Genomic DNA, 15979 nt, shown 5'->3' with positions numbered 1-15979 from the left:
TTTTTTCATTTTATTTTATGTTTTATCCCGGAATAATTTTGAGCTATGTAAAATAAAGTGTAGACGATTTTTTTTTTTAAAAAAAAAATTATTTATTAGAAGAATGTGATAAGTAAAATAAATTTAAACCATAAATAATGTAAATTTATGTGTGTGTATATATCAGACATATTATGATAGAATTTTTCAAAATTTTATATTAATTGTTAAGGTTCTACTATAATTAAATTTTATATTAATTGCAAGTGATCTTTCTTGAATTTTTTTTAATAATATATTATAAAACTTTATATTTAAAAAAAAAATTTGAAGGCCGTTGAAGAGTTTCAAAAATATCACTAAGTCCATATAACTTTTTAACTACATAGTAAATCTCTACTAATGGATCCCTACAATTTTTTTTCATTTATTTGTTTTTCATCTTTCTTTCATTTTCCCAAGTAACCCCTTGTGAGCTAGTGAACTTGTCCCTACGCCTAGCTCACTTGATCTTAAGCTAGCATGTAGGATTCATAAGCTACCCAAAATAACCATGAGAGTAAAATTAAAAGTATAATCAGAATTTAAAAAATAATAATTAAATTTTTAAAATATAATGGCTTAGAATTATATTATTTTAGTATTTAAGGACTTTTAGGATATAAAAGCAAAGGTGAAAGGAGTTTTTGGTCAATTGGATGGTCTGTCTTGGTCCTTGGAATCAAATTTGGCGTGCCGTCCAGGCACCCCAACTAGATTAAAATAATATTTTCCAAGTTTCCAACCACTAAGCTTGTATTATTGTGAGGACTGAGGACCAGGTCATCACTGAGGATGATATTTATTAAATTAGAGAAAGGCACTGCTTTGCAGTTTGCAGTGACTTTTTCTACTTGTGTTTTCTTTGAGATCCCAAATATAATGTTTGTTTATTCATTTTATTATTATAATTTTGTAAAAAAAATAATAATATAAATGATTCTCTGCAGGTTGGCCATCTTTATTGGTATAAATAAAATAAAGTAAAAAAATCTCTCATTTTATTTTTATTTATTTTTTCTTATCCTCTTTCATCATTTTTTTTTCATTTTAAATATTTCCTCATTCTCACAACTCACATCCACACATTTTTTATTTTTTAATTCAAATTTATAAAAGTCAAATATTTTACTAGGTTATCATCACGGTGGCCATTCTTCTATTTTTTTTCCTTAGAAGTATTTTCTCATTTCTCTAAATCATAATTTTTCCTTTATATTTTTATAATTTGTGTTTGTTGCATAACTTTATTAAAAATATTTGTTATTCTTACATAAATTAAAATAGAGGATGAAAAGAGAGAAATGTGATTGAATTTGAAATAGATAGGGAAAGAAAGAAGAGAAGTAAGAGTTAAGATAGAATTACTTGTAAAAAGAAATATGATCTACTAACCAATACATATATGGATTTAGAATTATGGCAACCAACATAAAATAAAAGTATGCCTTCTAATAAATAAATGTAAATGTGGCAACTAGTAAGAAAGTGATATAACATGTTAAGAAATAAAGATGATTTAGTGGATTTAACCATGTGAAGAAGGAATATGCCTTGGTAACAAGTAAATATGACACAATAACCATGTGGTAACTAATAAGGAATATAACCAATAAATTTGTACTCGTCTTGTTTGGATTATTATTATTATTGTGTGGATTGGTTTATATGATTATGACGAGGTTTTGTTAGGAGTGAGTGTAACACCCTCCAACAACTATCAAGTAGAATCAACGGCCGGTGGGCAAGGCATTGAAGAATGGGAGGGCTTGGCAACCCGAGAGAAGATCAGATCGTAGGATCGTAGGAGCGGTCACGTGATTGGCTATAGGGTAACTTTAATCCAAATTTTTTTTGGATTTTGATTTACTCAAGTCCAAATGCAGCAAAAAGTCCAAAATCAGTGATTTAAATCACAACATATATCTTTTTATAACAAACCAAACAACCTAATTTGGTATTTTACCTGTAAATCAAATTGCATCACATCTATTTACAGATAACCAGACAGCCCTAAACTGCAAATCACTTAAATATATTACTCCACAATAGTACGAAAGAGATAAAAAGGAGTATTTACATATCCTACAAGGTAGATAATCACAAAGCTTACATAAATAATTCTAGTGTTATAGTTTCTCAACACATGATTAAACTTAAAAGTTTGATTTCAACATCTAGAGCAAATGCAAATGCAAAGGAGATAGTGTAAGAGCTTGACTGCCTACCTGCACTCTAGTAGATCTTACCTACAAGTCTAAGATCTCAGAACCCCAACTTTACTATCAAAATCTAAAAACAATTATAGCGATTTATGAGTCATCACTCAGTGAACATAAACAATCAAAGAAGAAGAAAAGAGAAACATTATTTACATTCTCATTGTTAAATATATTTTATTAATCTGCACAACATAGCACGTACGAAATATCAAACATTAGAATGTAATAAGACAAAAATAAATAAATAAATAATAACGCCATCCAATTTCCATATATGCAAATACAAGTGCAAATGCAAGTGCATACAAAAATAAACAATAACTCATCTAGTTTCCACATATGCAAATACAAGTGGAAATACAGGTGAAAAATCAATATGCTTATGTTGTAACCTCGCCATACAAATATTACCTCGAACTTATAATGTAATAACAAGTAACATGTGAATTACTGGCCAATGTATAACAAGTAATTTTCTTTTCATTTGAAGTTTGACATGTGCTTGACAATTCATTCTATGTAACAAGTGATATATACCAATGATTCATGTACATTTGGCAAGCTGGTTACAATGCCAAATCCTATACTCTACAGTAATTATATTCCATATACAAAGAAACTCCTTACACAAGTGGAATTTTTATGTATGTCATAGGCCCCTCTAAGCAATGGAAACAAGTAGGAATCTGTTAAATTGCCGGTCAACATAGTCAACAAAGGAGGAGCAGATTCGGGTGGAGGATTAGAAAATACTGCCACGTGTCGACGAAGCAAGAGGGAGAGCAGGATTAATTCTAGACTTCGAGGGTACATTGTACCGCAGAGGAACAGGAAATAAGAGGAGATCGAGTTGGAGAAGTGGGGAGTTTTGATCCTGGATGTGATTGAAGGCCCTGGTTTCTCTCCAGTGTGAGAGCAGGGAGATTTTGGGATTTTTCTGGTTTTCTGGTTCTATTGGGAATTGCTTTTGTGTGTCTCTCTTCTGGACTGCAGGTAATTAGGGATTCCTGTGATCGGAGGCAAGGATTTGGATCTTCATCAACTCTGTGTGCAGGTGACTTTGAGTACTGAAATTCCCTGCTTTTAGATCCATAGAATTCCTGGGTTTCTTTTTGATTACTGAATTTCTCTGCTTTTACTTCCTTAAATTATGGATACTATGAATGAATGATCTATGGATGGCAATGTAAGTGGTTAAATTCTGCAATTATACAGTAGAATTGCTGTGGAATTAATTCTCACAGGTAGCTCTGTCCGTGAATTACTTCCTTGAGATTTCTTAGCATAGCAATTGGTGCTTTCGTTGTCCCTTTCTCCCTTCTATGGCTGATAATACTCGTCTGAAGGAACTAAATGCTAAGGTGGAGACATTGTTTACATTAATGGACAACAATGAGCAACGATTTAAGATCATTGAACAATCCCTCACGGCACTGCCGCTAATTCAACAATCCTTAGCTGGGTTGTCCCAAATGATGGAAGGCCTACAGCCTCTAAAATCCCCAAATGATGTTCCTGTATCACAATCCGTGGTGGATAATTCTGCACAGATAGCAATTCCGTCAGACTTGGACGGTTTTTCTGTGAAGAACATTAAAATAGATTTTCCAAGATTTGCAGGCTCTGATGTGTTGCAATGGATCTTTCACGCTGAGCAATTCTTTGACTATTATGGAGTGCCGGATACTCATAGATTACGGATTGCTTCAGTGCATTTCGATGGCCCAGTTATACCATGGTTTCAGCGACTCCAAAAATCAGGTAAATTGACTTCCTGGAAAATTCTCACAAAATCATTAGAATGTGCTTATGGGCCCTCCGCATTTGATTGCCCAAGATACTCATTATTTCGCATGACTCAAGAGGGATCGGTCTCTCAGTTTTATGACCAATTTATTGCTTTGGCTAATCGGGTGGATGGTGTACCCGAAGACATATTACTGGACAGCTTTATCAGTGGCTTAAAAAAGGAATTGCAAGCTGAAATTATTCCTTGCCATCCTGAAGACATGGATCAGGCAATTTCATTAGCAAAATTGTTTGAAGAAAAGCTCCAATTGGGGAAGAAATCAACTTACACCAAGAATTTGTATATTCCTGATACTCGAATGAAACCTCTTCCAGGCCCAACAACTATGCTGAATCATCCTGCTACTGGAGCTACAGGACAGAATCTGCAAAGTTTTCCTAATCCCAATTCTAGCAATAGTGTTTCCTCGACACCAACAACATTTTGTAGGATCGGATTCCAAGAGATGCAGATTCGAAAATCTAAAGGGTTATGTTTTAATTGTGACAAGAAGTATTCCCCTACCCACAAGTGTCCTAACAAGAAACTTCTTCTTTTGCAATGGGATGATCATGACACCGAAATTTTCGACAGTGAATTCTTCATTGATCCACACCCACCTGATGTGGTACATGACCCTGGGCAAGACCGCAACACTGGTATAGCCGATACTAAAATGTCCCTTAACGCTATGTCTAGTACTGTTGTATCAGGCACTATGCGTTTCAATGGGACTTTGGGTGGCCAGCATATTACAATATTATTGGATGGGGGCAGTGACGACACATTCATCCAACCGAGATTAGTAAAATTTCTGCATTTGGATGTCCTCCCCACCAACCCATTGAAGGTATTAGTTGGCAATGGACAAACCTTGAATGTCGAAGGCAAAGTTCCTGAGTTATAGGTTCAAGTTCAAGGCTACACCTTATTGGTTCCTGCTTATGTCCTTGCAATTGTCGGTGCTGATTTAATTCTGGGAGCTTCTTGGCTGGCACAATTGGGACCCCATGTTGTGGATTATGAAAAGAAAACTATTCACTTCTATCACAATAATCAATTCATGGTGTTACAGGGAGCCCTGATGGCGAAACCCGCTTATACTACGGTGCCTCAATTGAACAGGTTATGTTCAACTCAATCTATTCGGGAATGTTACTCTCTTCAGATAATCCCAGTTGATGCTTTGAATAGTCCTGTGGCCAATACTGCACCGCAACTCACCTCTGAAATTCAATCAGTTATTACTGCCGATACGCCGGTTGAGCTGTTTGCATTATTAAACAAATTTCACTTTGTGTTTGCTGTACCTCGCGGGCTACCACCATCACGAGCTTGTGATCATAGGATACCTCTGTTACCCGATAGTACACCAGTGAAAGTCAAACCTTATCAGTATCCACATAGTCAGAAGGAAGAAATTGACAAAATGGTACAACAAATGTTAGCGGACGGACTAATTGCACATAGTACTAGTCCATTTTAATCTCCAATCATTTTGGTCAAAAAAAAAGATGGGACATGGAGGTTTTGTACCGATTACCGGGCTCTAAATGCAATCACAATTAAGGATGCTTATCCTATACCCACAGTCGATGAACTCTTGGATGAACTATTTGGGGCCACATATTTTTCGAAATTGGATTTGCGCTCGGGGTATCATCAAATCCTGTTACATCCGGAGGACAGGTTTAAAACGGCCTTTCGCACACATCAAGGGCATTATCAATGGTTGGTCATGCCTTTTGGCCTTTCAAATGCTCCAGCTACTTTCCAATCTTTGATGCATCGGGTTTTCAATTTTGCATTACGAAAATTCGTCTTGGTTTTCTTCGATGACATCCTAATTTATAGTACTTCTTGGCCCTTACATCTACAACATTTGGAGATTGTTTTATCAACCTTGGCACACCATCAACTTTATGCCAAATTATCTAAATGTAGCTTTGGGCAACCACAAATGGAGTACTTGGGTCACATTGTTTCTTCCAGGGGGGTTGAAATGGACCCGGCCAAGATCTCTGCCATTGTGAATTTGCCTTCTCCTACATCTTTGAAACAAGTTCGGGCCTTCTTCGGGTTGAGTGGATATTATAGGAAGTTCATTAAGCAATATGCAACATTGGCACAACCACTGACTGGTTTATTAAGGAAAGATGCCTTCCTTTGGTCTTCCACTACACAAGAAGCTTTTGATATTTTAAAAACGGCAATGACTTATGCACCGGTACTAGCCTTGCCCAATTTTTCAGTGCCATTTGAGTTAGAAACAGATGCATCAGGAGTTGCTATTGGAGCTGTGTTGAGCCAAAATCATCATCCCATCGCATATTTCTCCCGCAAAATGACTCCACGGATGCAAACTCAATCAGCCTATGTCCGAGAATTGTTTGCCGTGACGGAATCTGTACAAAAATTCAGACATTATTTACTGGGGAATCACTTCATTATCCGTACCGATCAGCAAGCTTTGTGGCATATCTGTCAACAAACGATACAGACCCCTGAGCAACAAAGATGGTTACCTAAGCTGCTGGGTTTTAATTTTACTATTGAATATAAACCGGGCCGGGAGAATGTGGCTGTTGATGCGTTATCGCGATGCTTTACTCTTACCTCTTTTCAATCACAAGAGTCCTTTTTCAATGAGCTGTAATTACTGCAAGGCAAGGATAGCTATTATGAACCAATTATAAAGGCCTTACAAGGGACCACAAATGGGCATTCTGTATATTCTCTGCGACAAGGTTTACTGTACTGGAAAGGGTGAATAGTTATTCCTGATGACAACAATTTAAAAACAAGATTGTTACAAGATTTCCATAGTTCTCTTCTAGGAGGACACGCTGGTTCCCTTAGGACTTTCATGAGGTTGGCTGCACAATTCTTCTGGAAAGGGATGCGTCAAGATGTTCACCATTTTGTACAACAATGTATGGTGTGTCAACAAGCCAAAACTCTCACAACTCCTCCTGGAGGGCTATTGCAACCATTGCCTGTTCCCCAACAAATTTGGGAGGACATAGCAATGGATTTTATATGTGGATTGCCATTGTCAAAAGGGTTTTCTGTGGTTTTTGTGGTGGTGGATCGGCTGTCCAAGTACGGCCACTTCATGCCATTGAAGGGTGACTTTTCCAGTGTGGGTGTTGCTGAGGTATTCATTCATTCTGTCCTTAAATTACACGGTATTCCTCGTTCTATTGTATGTGACCGTGACAAGGCATTCACAAGTAGATTCTGGCAACATCTATTTTCAAAGATGGGGACGTCTATTCAAATGTCCACAGCTTATCATCCTCAATCGGATGGCCAGACCGAGGCTTTGAACAAGTGTTTGGAAATGTATTTGAGATGTTTTACATCTACGCATCCTAGTAGGTGGGCGGATCTCTTGCCATGGGCGGAGTATTGGTACAACACTTCGTATCAAACAAGCGCGGCCATGACTCCATTTCGCATTGTTTATGGACGAGAACCTCCGGGGTTGGTGCCATATACGGAGACAATGGAAGATCATTCCTTGGCTTCTCAGTGGTTGTCTAACAGTGATAAAATCCTGTCTCAATTAAAGAGTAATTTGCTGCGTGCTCAAGAGCGAATGAAACGATTCGCGGATAGGAAACGATCAGAAATCCAATTCCAAGAGGGGGACTGGGTTTTTGTCAAGCTCCAACCCTATCGTCAGCATTCTGTGTTGTTGCGCAGAAACCAGAAACTGGGGATGAAATATTTTGGGCCATTTAAAATCTTACAAAGAATTGGCAATGTGGCCTATAGATTGCAGCTGCCAGAAGTGGCTAAGATTCATTCCGTCTTTCATGTATCTTTACTGAAGCAGTGTTTGGGTGATCCAACTCAGACAGTGATACCACTACCATTGTTATCTTCTTCTCATGGCCCGATGATTCTTCCAGCTACTATCCTGTAATATTGTCAGATTGTGAGGGAGAACAAGCGAGTTGCTCGCGTCTTGATTCAATGGCATGGATTAGAAGCCACTGATACCTCTTGGGAAGATGTTGACACATTGATCAAAGAATACCCAGAACTTGACCTTGAGGACAAGGTCAAAGGTTATGAGGGGGGTATTGTTAAATTGCCGGTCAACATAGTCAACAAAGGAGGAGCAGATTCGGGTGGAGGATTAGAAAATACCGCCACGTGTCGACGAAGCAAGAGGGAGAGCAGGATTAATTCTAGACTTCGAGGGTACATTGTACCGCAGAGGAACAGGAAATAAGAGGAGATCGAGTTGGAGAAGTGGGGAGTTTTGATCCTGGATGTGATTGAAGGCCCTGGTTTCTCTCCAGTGTGAGAGCAGGGAGATTTTGGGATTTTTCTGGTTTTCTGGTTCTATTGGGAATTGCTTTTGTGTGTCTCTCTTCTGGACTGCAGGTAATTAGGGATTCCTGTGATCGGAGGCAAGGATTTGGATCTTCATCAACTTTGTGTGCAGGTGACTTTGAGTACTGAAATTCCCTGCTTTTAGATCCATAGAATTCCTGGGTTTCTTTTTGATTACTGAATTTCTCTGCTTTTACTTCCTTAAATTATGGATACTATGAATGAATGATCTATGGATGGCAATGCAAGTGGTTAAATTCTGCAATTATACAGTAGAATTGCTGTGGAATTAATTCTCACAGGTAGCTCTGTCCGTGAATTACTTCCTTGAGATTTCTTAGGATAGCATAATCCATCCATATATATATATATATATATACTGTATTGACTATAAGTATCAATCACACAATATTCCTTCCATAGACAAGTCAATCAATACCATATTCCATGCAATTATCAACAAAGATCACACAATATTCCATCCATAGACAAGTCAATCAATACCATATATTCCATGCAATTATTAACAAAGATCACATCTATAGACTAGCAACAAGTAATAATTAATAAGCACAAGCAATAACATTTGTAATCCATCAAATTGTATAAACTACATAAAACTTTGTAAGTTCAAAATTTCTTTTTCGAACATCATAAAGAGCCATTTCGTATTTTTACTCACCTCTTGAAGACCTAACAAGGATCTATTTCCTCTTTTGAGCTCATTCAACTTGTTGAGTTCCTATAATTTATATACACAGCGTTATCTTACAATTAATGATCAATTAATTTATGAGAGCATGCTTATCAAGTGGCCTAATAATCAGTGGAATATTTAAGAATGTTGTGCATAATTGTTATGCACCAGTAGATAAACCAAAGGCTACTAATATAGTAAGGCACCAATGGATAGTTCAGTTGGGCTTGATATTTAACTATATTTGATTACACAATATTGTAGGGCTTGCTTTCTGATTAATCAGGAAAGCAGCCCTACTAATAGTGTTTTTTAATTTTCTATTTACCACATCTTATATATATATATATATATTTGGCATGACAAAAAGTTACTTCTTTCTAGCAATTATAGCAGTTATTTTTATATCCCTGCATGGACAATTTGATGACTTTTAAGCATGTCTAAAAAAAACAACTCATGTTAATACATATATACAAGGTCTCCTAGTAATAACTAATAAGGAACACATTAATTAAAATGAATTGTAATTAACAAGTAACACAATGAAAGAAGATTGCAAAACAAAAATATAAAATAAAATAAATCTAGAATAACCTCAAGTGAGCATCATAAACTAAATTATCCAAGTCCATAGCGCAAGCAAAACTTGATCAAAGCCATGAAGACACCCAAACTTGGATGAGCCATTATATGGATTTAACCCACATCACCAAAAGCATGCTTATACAAAAAAACCCTATCTCCGCCTCTTAAATGTTGTCACCAAAAATTTTGAACCCTCTCCGGCTTCACTTTCATGCACCTACTTTTCCTTCTTCTGCTTCTCTCCTCTATTATTATTATTATTATTATTATTATTATTATTATTATTATTATTATTATTCATAGCATGTGAACATTTTTTACTGGGATTCCATTCCATGTCAACTGACTGTCCTCTCTTTTATTTTATATTTTTACAAAATATCTTTTTAGTCCCTATTTCCTAAAATATTTATGAAATAGCCCTCTAAAATTTAGAAGCAGTTCCTAAAAGATAAATGGGTATTACAGTGAGAATTTCTAATTCTAATTTTTCTTTGATTTTAAAACAATGAAATAGGATGATTATAATAATAATAATGTTTTCATGAAATAGACAAAATTAATAAATTTTGACTTTTTTTTTTGTTTCGGTTATGCTCACACCTGCTTAGGTTGAAACCCAGTTCAGTTTCAAAATGCATTTTGAGGCCCATGATCATTTGACCTCTTAAGAATGACCATTTCATTATAAGAAACCAAGTTCATTAGCTTTATATATATGTGTGTGTGTGTGTGTGTGTATTCACATTAATCGCTTTCTTTATTTAAGCCAATTAAGTGAATTCTCGTAACTAAGCATTTTGCTGTTTAACATATGCACACTCTCATCTTATAATCGATCACATAAAAAGTCTTCCCAAACTTTTATGCTGATGCCCAAGCCCATCATAACATCTAATACATAAGATATATGTGTGTATATATATATGGCAAAGAAATCATAATACAAGTTAAAATATTATTAATATTTTTAAGATAGAGATAGTCAATTAAATTTGATTTGCAATTAATAAAAAAATTAAAGTGGTAGGTGATTTGAATCTGAAAGTCAATTTAATATAATCATTTTTTCAATAAAAATTAATAAATTACTATTCACATTATCTATCATGTAAAAAAAAAAATTAATCTCCCACCCTCTCACATGGAACTCATGCATCTTACTATTGATATAACCCATAGTAAAGTGAACAATTGAATTTGAAGGTAACCCAAATAAATTTATAAATTTTGTTAAAAGGGGTAATTTAACCATATTTACATGAACAATCAACCAGAAAACAACAAGTTTTATAAAATATTGAAAAGAAAGCAATCAGTGCTAAGCTTTTTGACAAATATAGACTAGTAAAAGAAAGATAAGCTTTGAAACAAACATAAACTAATAAAAACACCCCCAAAAAAAAAAAGGGGAAAAGAAATAAAACAAAACATATTTCACTTAAGAACAATGATGAGGTATATGTTACAGAGAAAAAGACCTTCAACAAATAGATAACATAAACTGTGAATCAGAGATTGATAGATGAGACCCACCCAATAAATCATCATGCTCTTATGCAACAGTTAAAGTAGCTCATAATCGTCCTCTTTGTCTGAAAGATAAATAACAATAAAACAAAAATTAAACTATTATAATTTAATAAATATCATCTCTGTGTCTAAATTTAATTTAATAATGAAAACAAAAAGATAAAATTTTTAAACAATATATAGATATATGGAATTTATTGCATATGGTCCAGATGCCATCTGTTTTTCAGTTGGTTCCAGCACCAATCCACATCAATGTGCATTATTATTTCTAATTATTATTTTTAAGTCAAGAGTCCAGATAAAGACTCAGATTGCTGCTTTGAATGAGATTACAAGGGAGCTTTTTCCAGCAATCCAATTTTGACAACAAAGGTAAGCAAGCAGGAATCAAACTCTTTTATTTATTACACAAGCTAAATTTTAAATTAAAAAAAAAAAAGTAAATAAATTAGAATATAAACTTTTCTGCAAAACATCCCAAAACATCATCACCATCTGTTCTTTCTCCCATTTATTTCATTAGAGACAAAAATTCAAGGATATAAATTACTGGATATATCCCAGTGAAAATAAGGAAATAAATCCATTACTAAAGTCAGGTAAGAAGAACAGAGAAAACTTTATCACTATACCCTTCAACATGACATCAATATCAATATATAAATTAACCTTTAATCCTAATAATCTCACATTGGATACTACTCAATCTAAAGTACTCAATTTCTACACAAAAAAAGGATGTTTATATCCAGTATTAGATAAATTTGGCTTATATTTACCACTATTCAACTTTTATCTTGAGAGTCCATTCCTTCCAATTTGGATCAAATGAGGCATGATAATCTTATTTTATTAGAAATTTAAAAATAACTTCATTTATGACCCAATCTTGTTATCACATCAATTCTAACAACAAAATCAATATACTAATTAATTATACAAAAAAAAACCCTAACTTGATGCAATCCAAATTAACCATAAATCCTAATAATTTCTCATCGGAAACTAAATAAAAATAATCCATAGAAAGTACTCAATTTCCACACCAAAAATCCCCAAATTTCGAAAACCTTAGAAAAAAAAAAAAAATCTCACCGTGGGGGATTGGTGGGGCTCTTGGTGATGGTGAGGAGGGACACGGTGATCATCGGCGGCGGAGGCGGCGTCGCGTTGGATGGAGATGAGCTCATCCTCGTTCCCCAAACTGGCTCTGGAGAAATCGGACTTGTTAATCTTCCTCGCTTCTCTGATCTTCGAGAAATCCATGGAGTAATCCGGCACCCCTTGCTTCATATCCCAATCCCCAAACGCCGGCACCGACATCCATCCTCCATTCCTCTTCACAACCATCCATTTTCCATAAATTCAAAGAAAAAAACTCAAGAAAAAACCAAGAAAATCAAGAAGAAAAGCTTACTTCTTTGCGGTCTTCCATGAAAACGAAGATGAAGATGAGACGAAAAGATAACCAAGTGGAAACTAAGCACAAAAGGGGGTTTATATAGAGAGGAGAGTGGAAGTAAAAAGGCCATTGATGTTTGAAAGAATAACGAGAATGCCACTGGAAATGGAACTGGTGGTGCTGTCACCGCGGTTGTAGTGAAAATACAGCTGTGAGCTGTATAAGCGTGAGATTTGGGAGTTGGGCCCAAGAACGCGGTTGGTTTGTGGTGCGGTCACCGCCCAAATGTTGGAAATGGATTGCTTTTATTATTATTATTATTATTTTGAAATGGTGATTGGGGTGGTTTCTTTTGTCACTTGTGCTTATAAAAAGTACACTGCATTAATTATCCTAATATGCCTAGCTTTGGTTGGGTTGGTTTTGTTGCTTATGAATACTGAGTGGGTGGGGATATTAGATGGTGAAAATATCAAAATAGTCTCTATTTTATGTTTTTGGCATTTTTAATTTTTCTAATATAAAATCTATTTTTTTGGTCATTATATTTTTATATTTTTGTTTTTTTGGTCTCTTTAATTGATGGATCTACCTTTTTGGTCCTTCTAGTTGATCAATTAGAGGGACCAAAAAGGATAAAAATGTGTAAATACGAGGATCAAAAAGGTGTATTTTATAACTAAAGGATGAAAATGTGTAAATACAAAGACAAAAAATGTGAATTTTATAACTAAAGGATGAAAATGGACAAATATAAGGACCAAAAAGACGAATTTTATATTAGAGGGACTAAAATGACAGAAAATGAAAAAAAATAGAGGGACCTTTTTGATATTTACACCGATATGAGATATATGTTAATTGTAATTTTTTTTTTATATTGTTTCTCTCACCAGTTGTTTTTTATTTGTTTCATTTTAAAAAAATTTATGGTATTTTTTATTTATCTATTTAAAAAATTTATGGAATATTAAATATTATTCTTTCAAATTTAGACTTTAAATTTAATGTATTTTTTTATAATTTTTAATAAATTATTTTAACTACATTTTTTTTTTAGAAAGGATGAGGATCGAATTCGGGGAGCCACGCCTCGAGTACTCGATGTCAATAGACCAAATGGTCGTTCATATTTTTAAAGATATTATTTTAAATAAAAATAATATTAAATTTTAATATAAATTTTAACTATTTTTAAAAGTAAAAAAAAAAAGGATGAGAGAGTGGTAATTATCATGTGGAGGACATTAAATTGCCAAAAAAATTTAAATTATTAATTAAATTATGTTAAACATGCTACATGGATTCAAACAGATGAAAATTAGTTGGATAATAAAATATATAAGTGGGTGTCTGATCCAAGAGTTTATTTATTAGATTAGTTAAATATTTTCTTAATGTTTAACCCAACAATTTTTTAAAATCCAATTCAAACGAGATATTACGAGTCTAATGGAAAAGTTAAATCTCTATGATAAATAAATTTTAAATATAAAAAAATTTAAATTTAAAATCATTTGTTTAAACCAGATAAATTTATCACTAAAATCAAACAAAATTTAATCCAATCATCAAACTTATTTTGATATAATGTAGGTTTGATTTGTTGTGTTTACAGTTGAGAAGATAAAAGAAATGTTCTACAATTGATACAAAAATAATATAATAGTAAATTATATCTGTTTTTCCCCCCCTGTGAATAGATCAACAAAAACCAAACTTTTCTTTGCTGAATAAATGGAGTGGTTGGTCCAATGACCATTCAATTATAAACACTTTGCTATTTTACTTTCTGTCTCCAAATGCTAGAATCATCATGAAAAGTTACAAAAAGCAACCAAACCAAGAAATTGACTATTAATAAAAGAACAAGTCCTGCAACACAGCACTTGATAATGTTCTTCAAGTACATAACAAACATGAGGCATCAACTTAATTTAATGTTTCTTTACTCAAGTAATTAACGTTTCTCTGAGCATAATTAAGAGCCCAAAATATTTAATGTCAGGATGCTTTAGCAAAATAATAAATTTTATTGTTAAGGATTTAATAGCATTGGTGGGTGTTGAGTGCATGTGCCATGATTCATAAATGGCTGTTGCTTTGCTGCTTAGTAGGTCTAAATGAATTAAAACTATTAAACAAAGTTCAGAGAATATTTCCTGTTTAGTTATGTTGTCTTCTTGATTCCTTTATAGCACCATTTCAATGAAGATGAGCTTGAAGAATGTATGTTGAAGTCTTATAAATTCATTTGAAAAAGTATTGATGGATATATTATATTAGTCTTTACAACTTCATATCCAAAAATTGATAGTAACTTGTTTTTAAATTAAAGAATCTTTATTAAATATTTATTAGGGATGTCAAATAATATAAATCAAACTATTTAGTCAAATTTTTATAGGGGATAGAAAAGAATTTTATTTACTATATTTCGGGGTTAGGGCCGGGCGGGAAGGATATTCCCCCCATAATTAATTTATGTTGTGAACTAGTCATTGTTTGCATTATATATTTGTGGTCTTCTCACTGCAAAAATGTTTTTTCTTATAATATTATCTAAGTAATATTTTTTTTATAATCCAAATCTCTTGTTTTAAGTACAGAATGACCGGTGCCTTTTTCTATTAATATTCTCAATGCGATCTGTTAAATTTCGTAACTTATTATTGTCAAATTTTCTCAATATCATTGTTTATTATTTTTTGAGAATGCTTGATAATAAATAAATATGGTCAATGAAATAGTAAATCGTTTTTATTAAAAATGCCTTATGAAGTCTAGAAAAAATTTAATTCTCTTTCCGCTTCAATTCTTTTTGATGTTGAAGGAAAGATCTTCATACTGTTCAAAGGCTGCAGTGGCTTTCTTGGGTTCAAACATCAAAATAATATTATCATACTACAAGTCATGAACCTAAAACTAAAATCTCAATTTATTTATTTTTTATTAAGCACAATGTACTTCCAAGTCCTTCTTAAGAGTCAAATTTATATAAATTATTTCTTCAATTTTTTTTAATAAAAATATGGACAACTAACATTAGAGATGTGTAAACATAAATTAATATCACAACCCACTATATATGAGTTGAGATTCAAACCCACGTTCTCAATAATAACACGAATACTCTTTGAACACACATTATTTTATTTTTGTGATGAAATGCTCACCCCATTTTTAGTTAGTTAATTAAAATTAAAAATAATTTAAATAATAATTTACTGAAAACATGGTCTAAAACTAAAATCTCAATTTATTTATTTTTATTAAGCACAAAGTACTCCCAAGTCCCTCTTAAGACTCAATCTATATAAATTATTTTTTTATATATAAATAAAGACTAGCAATGTTAAAGACATGCGCAAATATAAAAT

The 15979-nt window shown here is 33.4% G+C and overlaps 2 protein-coding genes across 2 annotated transcripts; one reads left to right on the top strand and one right to left on the bottom strand.

Moving 5' to 3' along the window:
* The first annotated feature begins 3562 nt into the window (after positions 1 to 3562).
* On the top strand, positions 3563 to 5515 carry LOC120282892. Its single transcript, XM_039289723.1, has 2 exons — positions 3563 to 4879; positions 4937 to 5515. Exons 1-2 carry the CDS (start codon positions 3563 to 3565, stop codon positions 5513 to 5515), a joined length of 1896 nt encoding a protein of 631 aa, XP_039145657.1.
* A 5562-nt stretch (positions 5516 to 11077) lies between these two features.
* On the bottom strand, positions 11078 to 12672 carry LOC120281778. The gene is made up of 3 exons (XM_039288471.1): positions 12615 to 12672; positions 12293 to 12535; positions 11078 to 11256 (listed from the first exon to the last, which is right to left on the bottom strand). Exons 1-3 carry the CDS (start codon positions 12630 to 12632, stop codon positions 11209 to 11211), a joined length of 309 nt encoding a protein of 102 aa, XP_039144405.1. The 5' UTR covers positions 12633 to 12672; the 3' UTR covers positions 11078 to 11208.
* Positions 12673 to 15979: the final 3307 nt, after the last annotated feature.

This window comes from Dioscorea cayenensis, chromosome 18, assembly GCF_009730915.1.
Source record: "Dioscorea cayenensis subsp. rotundata cultivar TDr96_F1 chromosome 18, TDr96_F1_v2_PseudoChromosome.rev07_lg8_w22 25.fasta, whole genome shotgun sequence".
Taxonomy (NCBI): Eukaryota; Viridiplantae; Streptophyta; class Magnoliopsida; order Dioscoreales; family Dioscoreaceae; genus Dioscorea; species Dioscorea cayenensis.
Note: the sequence above shows the minus strand (reverse complement) of the source record. Positions and strands in the feature narration are given on the sequence as shown.

What these genes read in the sequence shown, in the direction of transcription:
- LOC120282892 (XM_039289723.1), top strand. Translation starts at nt 3,563, where the DNA reads ATGGCTGATAATACTCGTCTGAAGGAACTAAATGCTAAGGTGGAGACA. An exon ending in TCCCCACCAACCCATTGAAG is followed by an intron (nt 4,880 to 4,936) that starts GTATTAGTTGGC and finishes CCTGAGTTATAG; the next exon opens with GTTCAAGTTCAAGGCTACAC.
- LOC120281778 (XM_039288471.1), bottom strand. An exon ending in AGCCCCACCAATCCCCCACG is followed by an intron (nt 11,257 to 12,292) that starts GTGAGATTTTTT and finishes TTTATCTTTCAG; the next exon opens with ACAAAGAGGACGATTATGAG.